This window comes from Nothoprocta perdicaria, unplaced genomic scaffold (assembly GCF_003342845.1).
Source record: "Nothoprocta perdicaria isolate Ctin4 unplaced genomic scaffold, notPer1 scaffold_162, whole genome shotgun sequence".
Taxonomy (NCBI): domain Eukaryota; kingdom Metazoa; phylum Chordata; class Aves; order Tinamiformes; family Tinamidae; genus Nothoprocta; species Nothoprocta perdicaria.
In genome coordinates, this window is record NW_020454783.1 from 133,034 (window position 1) to 151,610 (window position 18,577).

General features: G+C 40.5%; 1 protein-coding gene across 1 annotated transcript; it reads left to right on the top strand.

Moving 5' to 3' along the window:
- Nucleotides 1-1,427: 1,427 nt before the first annotated feature.
- On the top strand, nt 1,428-13,044 carry TRAM1 (translocation associated membrane protein 1). Its single transcript, XM_026035586.1, has 10 exons — nt 1,428-1,491; nt 2,045-2,166; nt 2,352-2,468; nt 3,377-3,435; nt 3,891-3,975; nt 6,275-6,345; nt 6,435-6,539; nt 7,163-7,306; nt 8,282-8,442; nt 11,712-13,044. Exons 2-10 carry the CDS (start codon nt 2,116-2,118, stop codon nt 11,783-11,785), a joined length of 867 nt encoding a protein of 288 aa, XP_025891371.1. The 5' UTR covers nt 1,428-1,491; nt 2,045-2,115; the 3' UTR covers nt 11,786-13,044.
- The last annotated feature ends 5,533 nt before the right edge of the window (nt 13,045-18,577 follow it).

Here is an 18,577-nt window from a genome sequence, read left to right on the forward strand (position 1 = left end):
AGGACGGTGGTGCCCCCCCCACAGCCAGGTGTTAAAAAAACACGTGTGTCGTCCCCTCCCCCCCCAGCTGCTTTTTCTGCCCAAACGCGAAACCTGCTGGGGTGGAAGGGGCCTCTGGTGCCCCCAGGTTGTGATCTYGGCAGTGCCTGGTGCTGACCTCGCGCTTTGGGGCCCCGGGCGGGACGGTGTGGCGCTGCGCTCGCCCTTGCGCTCTGCCCCCGGAGCCTCTGTACGAAGGCCAGGCGGCCGGAGAGAGTCGGGCAAACGGGTTTGATTACCTGGGATCGTGTGGAGGGAACACAGTACACCCAGAGACGTCCTCGCTGGTAAAATCTAGGGTTTGTTTGCCAGGCTGTAGGGAAAAGGAGAGAGGAGAGCAAAGAAAACCCAAAACCTAACAACATAATATCTTGTAGGTAATTTCTAGGCTGCTATCTGTGTGTGTTGTTATCTTTAGATTTCCAACGTATTCTTTCAAGATTCCTAAGGATGTTTCCTGACAATCCTGTAAATGCAGCAGGGATGCTAGGTTTATATAGCAATGAGAAGCAGGTCAGGTCATAAAAAGTGGATTTTGCRTGTGTGGCGGGGGAATTATCTTCACAAAGCAATGTGTCTTACCAGAGAATATTCATAGGGATCCTAAAGCTCTCTCAAACTTGAAAATTAAGTGATAGTTACCGACAGGTAGGAACATGTGCTGCTGCTTATGTATAGAGATTTTTTGCTGTGTTTTACCCTGTCATGTCACACCTTCGTGCCTACAAAAGCCATCAGAAAAGCTTTCTTTTCCCCTTCTATTCGTTCTGCTTTTTTCTTACTGTCCCTCAGAAGAAGGGTGGCACGGCTGCTACTGGCTTTCATTTGCTCTGCTTTACACTTTTTGCCAAAGGGTGTGCAGGGCCAGAGTGGTGCTGTGGTGTTGACCTGGCAGGCAGCTCACTCCAGAGGGTCCCCATCTTTCTGYTTTTCTTCCTTAATTACCTACCCACGCTTTCTGCATCACCCACATATTTCGCCATGGTGTTGACCTTCAATATTTGTCAAATTATAAAAGAAACTTAAAATGAAGCTTATTCTGAAATCCTGCCATATACATCACAGTCCAACTATTGCAGGCTATGGTTTGTGCAGTTAATATAGTAGTAATGTGTGTTGGAGAAAGAACCACRATATGCGGTAATATTTAAATATTGTGGTAGACCCTGTCCCTAGAGCAGAACAAAATTTTTGGCAATATTTAACTCAGGAGAATGTAGCTCTGTAAGCAAACCGATAGGGATTGTKCAGCCATTCATACCTCTTAGAAGGTCAGATAACAGGAATGGGGGAAACAGGTCAGGGAAGGGTGCTAAAACCAAGGACAAATGTTTTCAGTTTAATGCAGTTTATGTCAATGAAGTGACACCGCTGTTTGTCTCTTTCAGATTACAGCAAAAGCAGCTGTCATCTTTGTTACGCTTCAGTATAATGTCACCATTCCTGCCACAGGTATGTGTCTTGCAGCAGTTTAGTTGTTAGTGTCTTTTCTCAAATGAGAGTCAGAAAAATTACTTGAAGTGAAATCCTTGAAAGCTATTTAATATGTATTCAAAGGATTTCCAGTGAAAATCTGTTTTAACAAAATAAGTTTAGTCAAAATGTTCTACTGGATTTATCGTTAGACTGAAACTCTGTCTGACTGTTACAGACAGAGTTATGACTGTTACATAAGTTCACATTCCTCCTTTTGGTTTTGGAAGTGGCAGTATTTACTGGTCTAAGGGYGGGTGTGTGTGATAATTCAGCATAATTTTATAGTCCCATTTCAGTTCCTTTGGGAAAGCTGCCAGCCTGCAATTAAGTCTTCATCTGTGTCTTTCCAGAAACAAGTTTAGGTTTTGGTGTGATAGAGTGACCTAGCTCATGATGCTAGTTTAATTTGACTGTAGTTTGTGGTCAGCAGAATGTCAGCTTCTGTCTGAAATATTTCACTTTGAGAAACAAAATTATTAGAGATTAAGCTGTATCAGCACCTAACAGTTGGATTTTTTTTTTCTTTTAGAAGAACAATCTGCAGAAACAATCTCTCTCTATCATTATGGCATCAAGGATTTGGCTACAATCTTCTTTTACATGCTTGTAGCAATAATCATACATGCTATTATTCAGGAGTATGTCCTGGATGTAAGTACGATATACTAATTTCATTATGATAATTGTCATGTTTTAACCCGATTTCATTACTATTAGAAATAAACTTTTGCATTTAAAATTTTAACTCTTAAAGCTAAAACACTGACTTTTAAATGTTTAAACTGTTTAACTGTTAAATGCTAAAGCATATAAGTAACACTGGGCTTTCCTTTTAGAAAATCAACAGGAAAATGCACTTTTCAAAAACGAAGCATAGCAAGTTCAATGAATCTGGACAACTCAGCGCCTTCTACCTTTTCTCCTGTGTTTGGGGCACAAGTATTCTTGTCTCTGTAAGTGTTCTCTTTCTTGTRCTTAAGGTGTATACGGTGTTAAAGGTGGCACTTATTTATGCTAAAGGTGTCACTTGTTCTTTTCAGCCATTTCTTGCTGAAAGATGAAAGATTCTGTTGCATTCTTCTTCATAACTGAGTAGAGAATATGAGGTCTCCCTGTTGTTTAGCATGATATGATTTGGTTTCCCATTCGAACAAATTATTAATTAAGTAAAATCTGACTTTATTGTGGCACCCCTCTTAGGCTCCTTCACAGATGTTAACAAATCACATGCAGAGTTTTGGTAGCCATGGGGATGGATGCGTGGGCAGGTAGCTAGAGGTTAATGTGACCCTACCTTCAGATGCCCTGCTCCTATCTAGAACATGAGCTTAGCCAGTGGGGCAAGGGCACGGAGACTTTCTGCTCCCAGTGAGAACGGGCTAAACCATCTCGTGTCCCTGCATGCACACATACTTTGCGAAGTGTGTCTGATTCTCTGTAAGCTAATAACTTACCACCTCTCCTCACCATTGTAATAAYTTGTTACTTAGGCTTAGTTTTCTACTGATTCTGGAAATTGAGTTTCAAAAAAGGGAAAAAAGAGATATTTTTCTGCATTTTTTTTTTCTCTTATTCATTTAAGCTTGCTGGCAGTTTAGAAGGAAGAACTTAAAACTATAGTGATGCTGAAATAGCCCTCATCTCTTAAGGGCATTGTATTCTTGAATGGTCATGTATTTTGTTTGGGTCTTCAAGCCAGTTCATCTGTTCTTTTGTAAATGGAATAGGCTTCAGCCTGCAGCTTTTACTTCTGTATTTGCACAGATATATGTTCATTATTTATGACCAAGAGGTAGAATACTGGGGGAGGATGTTGTTGTTGTTGKTTGTTTGTTTTGACTTTTTTGGTTTGCTTTTTCAGGAGAACTATATATCAGATCCTACCTCTCTGTGGAGGGACTACCCGCACACTCTGATTCCGTAAGGTCTCCTCTTTAAAGGGTTGCTGGGAATGGGGAGGGATCAGACGTTTCAAACATAAGGTTTATCACGGGCAATCTGCTTAGACTAAGTAGTCTGTGAAACTAGTCACTGATACGTTTTTGTTTGTATTGATAGAGATTTATTCACTATCAATTTGTAGCCAACAAAGTTCACTTTCTTTAGGCCATTATTTAAATATGGGTCTTTTACATGTTTTATTTCTGTTAATTATTTTTAGAGATCTTCCTTTCAAGGATAGTGTTGGCTGRCAGTAAAGATCTGTATTATGCCTTCCCTTAGAGAGCCATTTATTCTTTAGAAATGGTAGTTACATACTTTTACTAGAAAGTTTCTGAAACCTGTTGAATGTATTTATAAAAGATTTATAAATGGTTACTTGATTCTTCAGTGGTTATTTATAAAAGGTTATTCTATTCTTGCTTTATTTACAGGTTTCAAATGAAGTTTTTCTACATCTCACAGTTGGCATACTGGTTTCATGCTTTTCCAGAATTGTACTTCCAGAAAACCAAAAAAGTAAGTTGAAAATGTTACCTGGAAAAACTCCAAACAATTAAACTCTAGCAGCAGAAACAGTGTATTTCTTTTGGACTTTTGGATTAATATGTGACCTTAGATTTTCTATCTTGTTCTTGATCATAGACTTACGCTGTCTTTGAAGGATTTTTGCATGCTCATATTTCTGTAGAGAAGTACAGGGGTTTTTTTGGTTTTTTTTTTTCTTTGTTTTGAATTAAATCAGTACTTCTAATTGCACTGAAATGCCTACATAACCTGTTGTGTAACTAAAACTTGCATTTCTCATTTACTATAAGAGTTGGGAGTTGGATTTTTCCTTTGAACAACTGAGTATGAGGTTTATTTCCAGCTCTTTTTCCTTGTAATTCAGAGTCTGAATGATCTCATTTAAGTATGGTAGTGTGTCATGTGTGATACAGAATACAAGCAGTGAAGTATTTTCCAAGTCTAAGCAATATTATTCTTCAGGATTTGTTGTAAAGACGCTTTTTCTCTGCAGAAGTTCTGGCTAGTTGTGTATTGAGAGGTTTGTTTGTTTGTTTGTTTGTTTTAATACTGAGTTTTCAGCAGCCCGTTTGTGCTAAAGAGATATTCTTGGTGGGATTCTTAGTGGGATATCTTGCATTTGCTTAAAACATTTGTAGCCAGAAGACTTTCGCCTTCCTTGACTGGCCTAAAGTGTATTTTTGCATGTTCTTTCTCAGGTCCTCTTTGCATATCAAATTTCCCTTTTAAAACTCTTCTCTTGTTACTCTGCGACTCGAGTGAGTCTCTGCTGTCAGAGTTCTGCTTTATTCAAGAAAGTCTAAGGGCTACATAGTCAGAAAGCCTTACTACTCAAGAGCCTGTTGCAGGCTCAAGAGAATAATACTGAGAAGCTGTGTTTGGGGTGTGGATCAGAACCAGTGTGAGTGCTGCTGTTTTGCAGGTATCCGGAGTCTAAAACCACAGTTCAGCTGATGCTCCCAAATTCTAGTAGTGTATCTGGGCATCTACTTGGAATTTTGGCCTGTACCTTGCAGAAAAAGTGCTGAGAGTAAAAATAGTTCATTTATTTTAGCAAATAAGAGTTATTATTTCTCCAGTCACATTTTAATCTCTCCCATCGTGGCTGCTCTACCTTATTCCGTATTTTCAATAAATTTCCCGTTGTTGCTTGAGCCTCTTTGACCTTACTACTGGCATAGACGACAAGGAAAAAATGTTTAAAAAACATTACCACAGTCAGATAGGTAAAACTCAAAACCCTTGTCATGGTAGTTAGAAAAAATGAGGATCTGAACTAACTCCTCTACAGTGTGTCTAACAGAGCTTTCATTTTCCTTGGACTCCTTTAGAGTAGGTCTTTCTGTGTCCATTTTCTGTACGTATGCATTGCTAAGTGTTTTGGCAGGTGCTGGATTCAGTATTTCTGTTGACTTTGAGATAGTCTTGTACGACTTAGCACATTATCTCACAAGGTGACCTCTTTAAACTTTATTTCTTATAGCCAGGACAAATCCAAAGCCCCACGTCTGAAGTTGCTGGAATCTTTCCAGAAAGTAGGAGCTTTCTGAGCAGTTCTGAATACGCCACATATTTACTATTTCAAGACCACGGTTATTATTGTGGTTTTGTGTACTTGGGTGGTGGTTTTGGTCACAAGTGGAACCTCCTGCTTTGAGAGTGCCACGTGTCCACGTTCTAGTTCATGTCTGCTCACTGTTTGGTTTCTATAAAGTGCAGTTTTAGGCAGTGCAGCTGTCTAAAATCTACCTTGAAACATGAGCTGCAGTCTGGCATCTCTGCTGAATAACATAATTCTTTCTATTTGCCAGTAACCAGATGCCAGCATATTGGATGGCTGTGCATTTTAAAAAATAAGTGTTGGCACTTGTGAATCTTTACATCATGTTGATTCATAGATTGTTTTTTTCCCTCTGTCAAATTGACGGGATCTGAAGGACAACAGACTTCTGGAACTGCAGGTTAACTGAGGATACAGTAATACATACTAGTCAAGCATTGTAAAAGCTAGTACAAATTCCCAAAAGTCCCATCTGAGAGCTCTCCCCTTCTAAAATGCATCATTTTTATATCTTTTATATCTTGTATCTGATATCTTTATATCATACACTGTTGTTGGGGAATACAATGAATGCTACTGATAAATAAGCAAAAAGTCTGGCATAGAATTAGAAGATTTGACCTAAGTCATTAGCTATATTATGGTAGCTGAGCAGGCAGAAATATTTTCCAAAACTAGGAAATATGAAACCTTGTGTATCATGTAATTAATTTTTTCCTCTTTAATTAGGAGGATATCTTTCGCCAGATTGTTTACATTGGACTTTATCTCTTTCATATTGCTGGAGCCTATCTTCTAAAGTAAGCCAGCTCTAAACTTTTTTGTTGTTGTCTTTATTCTTACCTATCTTAACAAAATGTTTGAGTGTTTGTTTTACTTGTTTTGATAGTCTGACCCACCTTGGACTCGTTCTTCTGGTACTGCATTACTTTGTGGAATTTCTCTTCCACATATCTCGACTTTTCTACTTCAGTGATGAAAGATATCAGAAAGGGTAAGTAGTTGTTATCTTCTCATCCTTGTAATTTCTGTTATGTCTCACAAGGCTTGTGTATTTAATAGCTAGAAGCTGAAATTAGAAACAAGCTCATGTAGTGTTTGCTTAGAAGCCAGTGCTTCCCAAATTAATCTTAATATTTATGTCTATATAACATCTGTGGGTTTTTTTAACTGCCCGTAATTACTAGCAATTGTAAAATGGGAAATAAAACTGCTTATTAATAGATTAAAAGAAATTTAGAGACATGGCTCTCAGTGTAGAGGAAAGAAAGACATAGATTGCTCTTGCAGTCAATTTTGTAGAATTAGTTTCTGTTCTGATGTAATAGAAGCCAAATTCATCTGAGTTCAGCTGAAATTTGGTTTCAGGTCATACTTCCGTCTTGTAGAAAAGGACTGTGAGGCAAGGGTTTTCCTGCTCTTGCATTTCCAGTATTCATGCAAGTCAAAATGCTATAGGATTAATGCAAAATAGGTTAATTAGGTTAAGTGCTTAAATCTCAAATGCATTCTTGAATTCACATTATGAAGAGAATGAGCATTAAACATGAATACTCTGAATTTTTATTGCAAACTAATCTAGAGAATGTATTCAATTTGTGGTATTTTTCTTTGTAGGTTTTCACTGTGGGCAGTTCTTTTTGTTTTGGGAAGACTTCTCACCTTGATTCTTTCGGTCCTCACTTTTGGTTTTGGATTGGCAAGAGCAGAAGATCAGCAGCTGAATTTCAGTACTGGAAACTTCAATATCCTGGCGGTTAGGTACAACAAACTTTTTTTTAAGCATAAACTCTAAGCATGTGTTAGTACACATTAGAAACTGTGCTTTTTAATGTTAGTAATACTGAATTGCAGGATTTTTATACAACTCATGGGGTCAGCAGATAACAGCTTCTGTAAAGAAGTTGTGAGGCACAATGAAAAGGATTGAAGAATTTACAGTCTACAGTTGAGGAATTTATAATTGGTTATTCATTTTTTCCTGGAAGAACCAGAATTAATTCTTAAACACTCGAGAGGAATCTCCCTAGTAGAATAATCCTTTTAACTCAAGTGAATTCTAGATGTAAGTGCATCTTCACAAAGGAACCTTAGAACATTTCAGTGGATCTGTGTGGGTAGCCATTATGCCCAGAGTGTCTTTGATGCTGGTCRATGTTTCTCACCTCTTCCCCTGCCTTTGTTACAGCTTCCATTGCTCTCATGTGATACAGAACGTTCCTCCAGTCACTTGGTGGTCTTATGAATTAAAGCCAGAAAAGGAAGCTGTACAAAACGTTCCCAGTACCAGCATTATTCTCTAGAATCAATACTTAGAACAGCCTGTACCCTGTTTCCAACTGTAACCACCTGGTACCCCAAGAGTACCTTTGGGAAGGTGAAAGCCAGAAACACATCTAGTGCTCCTCAGTTTTGTTGGAAGGGCAGAGTCATTAACTCTCAGGGCATCTCTGTCCTTGCTGCCGTGTGCTGCACCCAGCTGCTGTGTGGGAGGTAGCTCTTGCATCTCTGTAAAACAAGGAAAGGAATGTCACTGGTGAGAGGAAAAATTAAAACAGTTTTTCTGAACTGCACAAATTTATATCATACTGAAGGAATTACTGCAATGTATTTGAGGAACCTGAGACCAAGAAGCAATTTTAAACATATAAAAATGCACGTGAAGCAAGGTGACTGTTTTCTTTCCTGTTCCTAGACAGGTTTGCTAACAAACCTTTAACTGTGTTTTGTCTCCAGAATCAGTGTGCTGGCATCCATCTGTATGGCTCAAGCGTTTATGATGTGGAAGTTCATCAATTTCCAGCTTCGCAGGTGGAGAGAACATTCTTCTTCTCAGCCTCAGTCGGTGAAAAAGAAGTTTGTAACAGCAAAAGGAAAGACGTCCAGAAGAGAAAGAGGTTTGTTTTTTATATATATATATATATATATATATATATATATACACACACACAAACATATATATATATATTTAAAACCTGTTGCCTGGACTTCTCAAAAAGAACTTAAGCTCAACTTAAGGATTTTGATAAAAGAATTCTGTTTCAGTCTTGAGAGAGATGACTAAATTACAGAAACCTTTTTTTTTTGTTTGTTTTAAAAAAAGAAGAAGAAGAATTTACAAAAACATTTATATAATTTTTTWAAAATTCTTTCTCGGTCTATTTGTTTGAGTGTATTACTGTTTCCAGGCTTAGTATGACATGGTACTTACTATGTCTACTTTTATTACTTGAGCAAAATATATATCATGATTATTCAATTAAATTGTCCATTCCCTGTTAATKAGTTGGAATTTCATAATCAATTACCTGATTTTTTTTTTTTCTTACTGTGAATTTCAGGTGCATTTCTTAAGTGCTGCTAGGCTCTGGGGCTTTAGGGTAATAGAAGCAAATAATAAGAAAGCTGACTTATATTGGACTGTTTCCACTAAAAACAGAGTTCTGATGCTCCTTTAACCTGGAATTAATAACTGCTCACTACTGTCAACTTCAAAAGCCKTTTGGATATGACTTAATGACTCCAATTTTGGCTCTTGGATAATGTTAAACCTGGCTTACTCAAGGCACATGACATGAGTAGAATACTCATTCCTCTAAGGAAAAAACTGTGTGTGCTCTATTAAAACAAACAAAAAAAGTCCTAAATATTTCTGTTCTCCAAACACTTAAACTTCCATGTAGGTGCTGCTGGATTGAATGCTTCCCATGTTTTGAAACAGAGTGCTATTTTTTTTTCTTGAGTCATTTCAAAGCTTGAACTTAAAACACATTAAAAATAATTTATCACCAACTTGTTTCTGGTATATTGATACTGAGTGTGTAAAGAAAACGTAGGTAAGGTTTGCACTGAGAGCAAGTGGTAATCATAGGTAATTGATTAATTTTTCTTTTTTTTTTTTTTCTCATTGTTTAAATCAATTTGTGCTTTAATGTCTGTCTCTAAATTCCCTCTCGACTGTTTTTAACTAACCACAACTGTGGTATTTTTTCTCCTTCACCCAAAACTAACATGTAAGGGGAAAGTTTTAGTGTTCTTCTAGTTAAGAACACTTACATTCAATTTGACTTTTGTTTGCAATTGGATGAAGTTACATTACATAAGTGATTTATTTTATCAGAGCTTCATATTCATTATATTTTGTTACTTTTTTTTTTTTTTTGGAACCAAATCTTCAAATATTCCTAAAACAGAAACTTAAGTTGCATATAAATCAATGACTCAGAAGTGTAGTATTAATTCACAGAATAATTGAGATAGGTCTGCCTTAAAGACTGTCTAGGGGAGTCTTGCAACCTAATATTTTAAATACAAGGAAAGCACTTTTAAAATTTTAAAGTTGTGTCATTTCAGATTTTTCTGCTGTGCAAATGGAGTCTGGCATTGTTTGGAATACTTRCACGTCATGCAGCCAGCCAGGGCTTCTGAAAGAGTAAAATGTACAATTCAACTGTGTTTGAAGTAGCCCTTATCTTCTGTGGCTGCCTGGATTTTGGGTACCAGAACCCAGTAAAACAYGTTACTTCTTCACAGTGTTGAGGACAAGAAAACTTAACTTTCTTAACTTTAACCTCAGACTTAACTGAAATTTTACTGCTTTAAACTGTTCTTCATCAACWGTAGGCTTCTAAAATTGAGAACAACCCAGCCTTTCTGAGAATRACAGAAGAGCTGAGGTTGGAAGGGACCTCTGGAGATCATCTAGTCCAACCCCCTGCTCCAGCAGGGACACCCAGAGCACGGGGCACAGGGCGGCATCCAGGCGGGTTTGGAAGATCTCCAGAGGAGGAGACTCCGCAGCCTGTGCCAGGGCTCTGTCACCCTCACAGGGAAGAAGTTCCTCCTCACATGGAGATGGAACTGCCTGGGTTTCAACTTACGCCCATTTCCCCTGGTCCTGTCACGGGCCATATCTCAAACCATAGAATCCAAAGACCACTTTACACAGGTTTACATTGATGATGTGGCATTTGCAAGCAAATAAAGATGGATAGAGTCCCCATATTTTTATGGGAGTAATTGGGCACATTTGCTACTTGTATTGCTTTTTTTGTTGCCTGTTTGCTTAAATAATAAGCAGCTGTTTTGTGGATTAGTCATTCTGTACTGGCAATCTGCAGTGCATCTTGAAAACATCATCCCAGCAATTTAAACACTTCTACAAAAGGTTATAACTGTTGCTTGAAGTAAGAATGATATTTTAAGTCTTTTGAGCAAAAATTTAAGCTGGAGGCATTAGAGCTGGCTCTGGGTATCTAGTCTTCAGATCCRGGGGTGCCTTTGCTCATAGTTCTGTTGTATTGCTTCATTTTTCTATCATCTTGTGTGCATTGTAACCCCATAGATGTGGTTCTTTTTGTTTGTTTTAAAGCAGACTTTTGCTATCACATCATCTCTCTACCACTTGTGCAGGTTAGAGCTGTTGAGACCTTTAAGGTGTCCTAAAAGCGGGTACCGAAATGGAGAGATGCAGCTGATAAGAGACTCTTGCTTTGTGTTCTTAGAACGGTACCCAGTTTTGTGCTTCAACTTTTCCCATGTTTGGGATTTGGGATGCTCCTCCCAAATCTGACTCCTATTTTGCTTCTGTCCATCCTACCTATGTAAATACTTGCCCCAGAACATAAAGTGAAAGACATGCATATGTAAAAGTATATGCATATATTACAAAAACCTGTCTGTACTATATGAAAGGTTTGCAAAGGTAAGTGAAGGACTGAAATATTAGCAAGAATTCAAGCAAGAAATATGTAGTCAAACAATGAAGGACTATACTTGGGAGTTAGGTTCACACAGTGTACTGTGTGGCTGCAGATTTGCAAATGASTCTTATCTGTAGGTTGAATATCTTTTTAAGAGAAAGTTTTTCTAAAATATTGCTGATGATCGTGATTTTAATTCCAGTTCTGGCTATGAAGAGTTTCCTRTCAGGCAAAGTGTCCTGTCATGTCATTTTAGCTATTTTGGTGAAGCTTCAAGTCTTGCAGTCTTGAAAAGCGTTGTTATATTATTGCATTATAGAAATAATGATGGAATTGAACAAATATATATCGGAAAAGAAGTCAATAAAAGGTTATTTGTTTAGGACCTAATTAAAAGTAGTGAAATACAAAGCATATCATTCTACTTGAAAAATACATTTTCTTTCTTTTTTTTTTTCCTCTAGAAAATGGAATAAATGGAACAGTGACCTCAAATGGAGCAGACTCGCCTCGTAGCAGGAAGGAAAAGTCCTCGTAAAACTGGGTTTTATTAAGTTAATTGACTAATGTCCCCAAAGAATCTGCTTTTTACATGGAAGGCCCTTCAGCACTAGAGATGTTACAGATTAAAGAAAATACAGTTCATGGTTTTGGATTATTGCTATTGTTTGTGAAACTTTTTTTAAAACCCATTTTGACTAAGAAGGGTTTCTCTGTCTTCAGATACTTGGGGAGGGGGGTACAACACTTTTTAAATAACATTGACACTTTTTTAGACATTTATTGTGATGAAATAACTTCACTTAATGAGGATCACTGATGCTATGTATTATTTCCCTCCAGCTTTTATAGTCTTGGTGATATATATTGTTCCACCAACATCACTTTTTTCAAAAAGTATTGCAAAATTGAAGTAAAAACAGTACAGATATTGGAGCTTTTCAGTATATTACCTTGATTCAAATTTACAGTTCAAATTGGATGTCTAAGACCAAAAAAATCTAGTTTGTAGTTATTAACTACAACCTGTGTTCCAAGACGTGCCCCGTATCATTAAAGCAGAACTGAACTGATTGGAATTGTTGCGGAGTCTTGTTGTCTGTGTTGGTTAGAAGTCTCTTGTAAGGAATAAAAGCCTTTCTGAGATAGAGCTTTAGCACTTGAAAATTAGAAGGGAGAGTGTATGTCATAGAGTTGATTTGAGTAGCACTATTAACTCCTGTCCGTGCTTTTACACTGTACATATCTCAGAATTAGTGTCCATTGGACCTATCCTGAAAACTCGTTTGTCTGATTTTAGAGGGTGGAGGTTCTTGCTGTGTGGTGTTGTGCCTGTTCCGGGGGCATGTCATGCTCCCGTGGAGAGGGAATTTGTTAGATAAATGGATCAAGTTATGACAAACATTCCTTTATTCTAACTACTTTGCTTTGTTTCACCTCTGTTAGGAAATAGTTTTGATTTCTTCTATATATATTTTTATGAAAGAAATATTTAAAAGCTACAACTTCTTAAAATTGATTTATTGTGCCCTTTGCTACGACTGGAGAAATCTTAATTTAAGGTTTTGTCCATATCTGTCTTTCATAGTTGTATTAAATGTGAAGCTTTGTCCAGTTAATTTTCCAGTTTATTATGCAGTTAATGTTTTCATGTGTACCCCTTTGTAATGGCTGTAACTCATCCCATTTTGCTTCAGAATGAGTTGAAAAGTGAATTCAGTCTTCAGAAGAAGTTGCTAAATCAGCCTTTCAAGTTAACACGCATATTGGGCTGCTTATAGAGCGAGTGGGAGTTACGAGAGCAACAAGGTGATAAAATAGTTAAAAACTGTAAGTAAAGTTGATGCCCAACAAAATATTAATTCTGCCTTCTGTATCTTCTACAGTCTGGTTCCTATGCAGAATAAACATTTCTAGTACCAAATCTTGACTGCACGTAACTCTCCCTCCGTCAGTCACTGGAGTGATTTACCACTGGGGCTGCACCCCTGGTCACGCGCTTCCAAGTGCTTTAGGTCACAGTCCTTGGGGGATTGCTTCCCGGCCCCTGACGTTATCCCAGGCTTGCACTGGGGGAAATAGGAGCTCCCTTTAAGTGGTGTGACTGTGAACTGTCGGATCGGCCCACGAAACTGGAAAACTGGAGCTCGTTGGGAGGGACCTGTTTGCATTAAATACTYGCTGCACAAAGCCACGCTTCCCGCCTGCTCCTACCAACAGACCTTCCCGGACTCCGTGCCTGGCCTTCAAGCGGCACCTTCTGCCACAAGGGGCAGTTCTTTACRGTTCTGCAGCCTGCTGCTTTGCTGCTAAAGCAGGTTGGTTGTCTGCGGTTTCTGCTCGTCTTGGTGCTCTCCAAATCTCCAGGCCCGGGCGAGCAAGTTGTGAAAGGAGCTTTGAAGGCGCTTGAGCTCCGTGAGACTTGCTGGAGTCTGAGGGTTATCGTGAGGGTTCCCCGAGGCAGCTGTTTCTCATGAACTTCACTCTTTGGCACTGTAGGCTCAAAGGGTAAATTGCAGGCTCCCTTCCAAAAGAGAATATCCGTGCCCGTCAATATTGACATTGCTCTTTGTCCCCTTTGGGCCTGGGGCCATTTTTGGCCTTTGGATTTTCCAAAAAGCACTTTTATGTCCACGATGGCTTAAGCTTCATCCTCGTCTTACAGGGGTTGTCRCTGTCTGCCTACTACTAGACAAGGTTTTTGGTTGTCTTAGAAGTTGAAAAGAGCGTTGAAGGCCAGTGTCTGTTTTTTCCTGTATCATAACTAAATATTAATAGATTGGGGTAAATTATTCTTAATTCCTGCAAAAAGATTGATTTTTTTTTTAATCTTTCTCTGTGGCGCAGACCTCCCCCACCCAYGAACTGACAAGTTTGAGACATTGTATTTCAAGTTTGCTCTTACCTGTTTTTACATTATTCTTTATTTGTCTCTAACTTTTCTTTTGGGTTAAATTCTGATTTAAATTGCTTTAATCTTTTAAAAATTCTCATTTCATACCTTACTCCATTTTTGGCTCTTTGTTTGTAATCTAGARTCCAGTAAACTGGAAGAAAAGTAGTTGTCTAATCATGTTTCCCGAATTTTGGAATGAGAAATATTAGAAATGGAAATGACTAAAGAGCTCACCACATTCCTATGTGTAATAAAAATAATTCATCCTTGGCTGCGGTAATTTATCCTGGTCGATTGCCAGGTCTCACAAAGAGAAGAGGTTTTCTTTTTCCCCGTTTACTTTGGGTTCATTCAGACTGTGGTTGGGGTTTTATTTTGTTCTGTTAAAGCGCCGCTGTCTTGTCTGAACTCTTTGGAGACACATTACTCTTTTTGTGTAACCCCATGCCCAAAGTCAGGATTATTTGGGCATCTCTGTTGACAAGAAGACTTGAACCGTGTCTGGCAGTGTTATGGTAAGCTTAAAGTAAATGAATTATGTTGGGATGTTGCATTTGGAAAAAATTGATGGTTCCTCAAAAGCATTTTGATGTTTTTTCTGAATGCTTCTTTTACTTGAAAATTGTGTTTGTGGAGAACACAATTTTGTGAAGAACACAGATTTCACCAGCATCCTAAAAAGCAGTGTAATACTCTAAGATGCAAGTAATTAGACTTCCATAAACAGGACTAAGGATCTCCCATCCTTCTAGGTGTTGTTTTGTTGTTATTTTTTAATATCCAGGTGATAGCACCTAAGGTGATCTTGGGAGGCACTAAGTTAAAGTGGGGCCAGGGAGGGGGTAACCTCGTGGCCATGAGATGTCCATAGCTGCCAGGGGGCTCTGCCCCTTCCCTTCTAGTTCSCACTAGTTCTAGCACTAGTGACTCTGGTTGCATGAGGGAGCCGGCCCTGGTTGGTTGGTTGGTTGGTTCCTTCTGGGCTAAGCCACCTGGTATCACGGCCTGGAGTACACAGGTGCTTACATTGAAATTGGAAGAAAAGGTGGGAAGAAAAATGTATGTTAGAGTGTGAGGCCTCTTTCAACTGCACTTTGTTGGCTGAAGGCTCTGCTAGCGACCATGCGTGTGTGGCCTGGGAGACGTCACTGGGGGAGCCTGGCCTTCAGCACGAGAAGGGAGCCACTCCRCTGGAAATCCTGGCGCACCAGGTTGGGTACTCGTGGATTTGGGATGGGGATAGCGGGGGAAATAATACGTGCTGTGCTGTGTGTTTGTCCGTCTCTGTTCATCATGGGTTGTCAACAAATTGGAAACTTGGGTTTCTTCTCTRGTAGGGTGTAAGAGTGCCCTACAAAATATAGGCTTTGAGGGAGGAAGAAAAAAAAAGAAAGGATAGATCTTCTGAAGAATTTGGTTTGATGGACTGACATCAGTCTTCATCTCAGTGAGTGAYAGAGATGTGGTTTCCTTTGATGGTGCCATAACTTCAAAGATGAGCATCCTGTTCATATCTGATTTTCTCACGTTGTTAGTAGTGGATCACCTTTGAATTACTAGTTTTATCTGGGTGATTTTTTTCTTTCTTTTCCTGTAGGTGGTTGTATAGAGTCTGTATGATGAATATCACCTCCCCTCAGTGCTATCTTCTTATCTCACAACCTGCGCTAGTCAGTTGTGTACCTAACGAGCCTATTTCTGTGCACATTAAGGAATTTGGAGGGCTGTTTAGAACCAGAATAGTAGTAGCGCATGCCCAAGTACGTCCAGATGAGACGAGCGAGAAGGAATGAGGCCACCAGAGCGATAGCCAGAGTGCCACCGGGGTGCGCGGGGGAGCCACCCCCTCAGGCGTTTACCCGGATTCGACGCCTCACAGAATATCACAGAATATTCAAGGTTGGAAGGGACTTCTAGAGATCATCTAGTCCAACCTTCCTGCTCAAGCAGGCACACCTACAGCATGTGGCACAGGGCAGCATCCAGGCGGGTTTTGAAGACCTCCAGAGTAGGAGACTCCACAACCTCCCTGGGCAGCCTGTGCCAGGGCTCTGTCACCCTCACAGGGAAGAAGCTCCTCCTCACCTGGAGACGGAACTTCCTGTGCTCCAGCTTGTGGCCATTACCCCTCGTCCTATCGCTGGCCCCCCATGAAGACAGCCTGTCCCCTTCCTCCCTGCATTCTCCCTTCCTGAACTTATACACATTAATCAGATCCCCTCTCAGCCTTCTCTTCTCCAGAGAAAACAGGCCCAGCTCACTCAGCCTCTCCTCGTACGAGAGATGTTCCATTCCCTTAATCACCTTGGTTGCCCTTCTCCGGACCCTCTCGAGAAGCTCCACGTCCCTCCTATACTGGGGAGCCCAGAACTACACCCAATACTCCAGGTGCGGCTTCACCAGAGCTAAGCAGAGGGGCAGGATCCCCTCCCTTGACCTGCTGGCAACACTCCTCCTGATGCAGCCAAGATCCCATTGGCCTTCTTGACCACGAGGGCACTGCTGACTCACGGTTAACTTGGTGTCAACCAGGACTCCCAGGTCCCTCTCTGTGGAGCTGCTTTCCAGCAGGTCAACCCCTAACCTGTACTGGTGCCTGGTGTTATTCCTCCCCAGGTGCAGGACCCTGCACTTGTCCTTATTGAACCTCATGAGGTTCCTCTCTGCCCAATTCTTCAGCCTGTCCAGGTCCCTCTGGATGGCAGCACAGCCCTCCGGAGTGTCGGCCACTCTACCCAGCTTGGTGTCATCTGCAAACCTGCTCAGGGTGCATTCCGTGCCCTCATCCAGGTCATTGAGGCAGCCTCCCGCTGCCTCAGCGCCCCCTTCCCGCAGCGAGAGCCTCTCCATGGGGGAAACCGCCGCTAACATCCGCGGCTGCTGGGTCCCTCGTGGCAGCGGCGGGAGAGGAGCTCGGAGCCGCGGCCCTGCTGGGCCTCGCGCTGCCTCTTGGAGAGTCCTCTCCGTGCTGACAAGGCAAACGCGACAACTCCAATTGCAGCCTTATAAAATAAAACCTGCTCCCTGGCTTTGAGTCTGAGACTCCTGCTCTTGATCTTTTTTGTTATGCCCTGTCAGTTACTTTTATTTCGGGTTTCTGCAAGTACTTTATTCAGCTCAAGGATGGCAAATCTGTGATAAGTGCGCCAGAAGTGACATTTCCTTTTACTTTAATATATTTGTGGAAGATTTTGCAGAATCAATGTGCCTAGGCTGTAGTTTTTCAGTATTCTTTTTCTTTTTTTTTTCCTCCTTATTTATTATCACTAATGTTAAAGGTCAGGTATTTTCAGGCAGCACAATGCAGCTGTCTCTACCTCCAACRTGAGGATGTTTTCCAATTTGATACACTGAAGCAGATTTTAGTAAATCCTTACTGTTTTAGCCGAAATTGGTGTTCCTGAGTGGTCTTGCTAGTCTCAAAGCTTTCCGGGTTGCAATCCGCTATTTGCCTTTCTCATTGAGGAAACTGGGCACTTATGATCCCTGAATTTTCAGACTGTACTTCTGTTGCATACAACTTAAGAAAGTTATCGAAAAATTATGGGCAAGAGCTCGATCTTTCTGTTGTCTGATGTCAGCTATAAGGTAAAATGTTGTAGACTGTATCTTGCACTGTAATCAACAGATGAAAATTCAGCCCATGGTGATGGGAGTGCTGTAATGGGATATGAATTCCCTATCTTGAGCTGCAGGCTTGGAGCCAAGCAGAACTACCTTGTGTTTTCACACAGGTGATGCCTCCTCGTTGTCTCCTGTGTCTTAGGTTCATCATTACCTTTGTTTTGTCACTCAGACTGCATGTTCTCTGTGGCGAGGGTTGTCTTGTGTGTGCGTGTGTATAAGTACCCAGGCCAGCTAGGCCTTGAGCCCAAGTCTATGGAAGCTGTGATAAGCAGTCACCTTGTTATTTTTTTCCTAGATATCATAATAAAGCCAATCTAATTAAAAACATGCTTGGATACTCTGTTATCCAACAAAACAAAGGCATGGAAATCGTACCTGGTCTTAATTGTGGTCAACAGCAGCATCAGTCACCAGTGAGATTTGGGTCAAGGACAAATAAAGCGCACCGGCTCTTTGARGATATTCACTTGAGCCAGTGAATGCTCAGAGAAACCAAGAGTGGAGAGCTGTAGCTTAAACAAAATGTACCAGGAATCCGTGAGTGAGGTCTTGCCTTCTGGCAACTTGAGAAACTGCTTCGATCTTTCCCTTTGGGAAGGGGAGCTTCTCTAATGGGTGCAGAGGGCCCTGCATCCTTTGGGGAAAGCTTCCAGGATGGAGAGCAGAACCATGATCCTGCGGAGAGGAGGCCACCAGCTGCCCTGGATGGTGGCTGGGGCTGTTGGAGACCTTGCTGAATTTGCTGCAAGTTCAGGTGTGTCAGCACTTCAGCTACGCAACCTGGGAAGAGCCCATGTAGACTTCGGC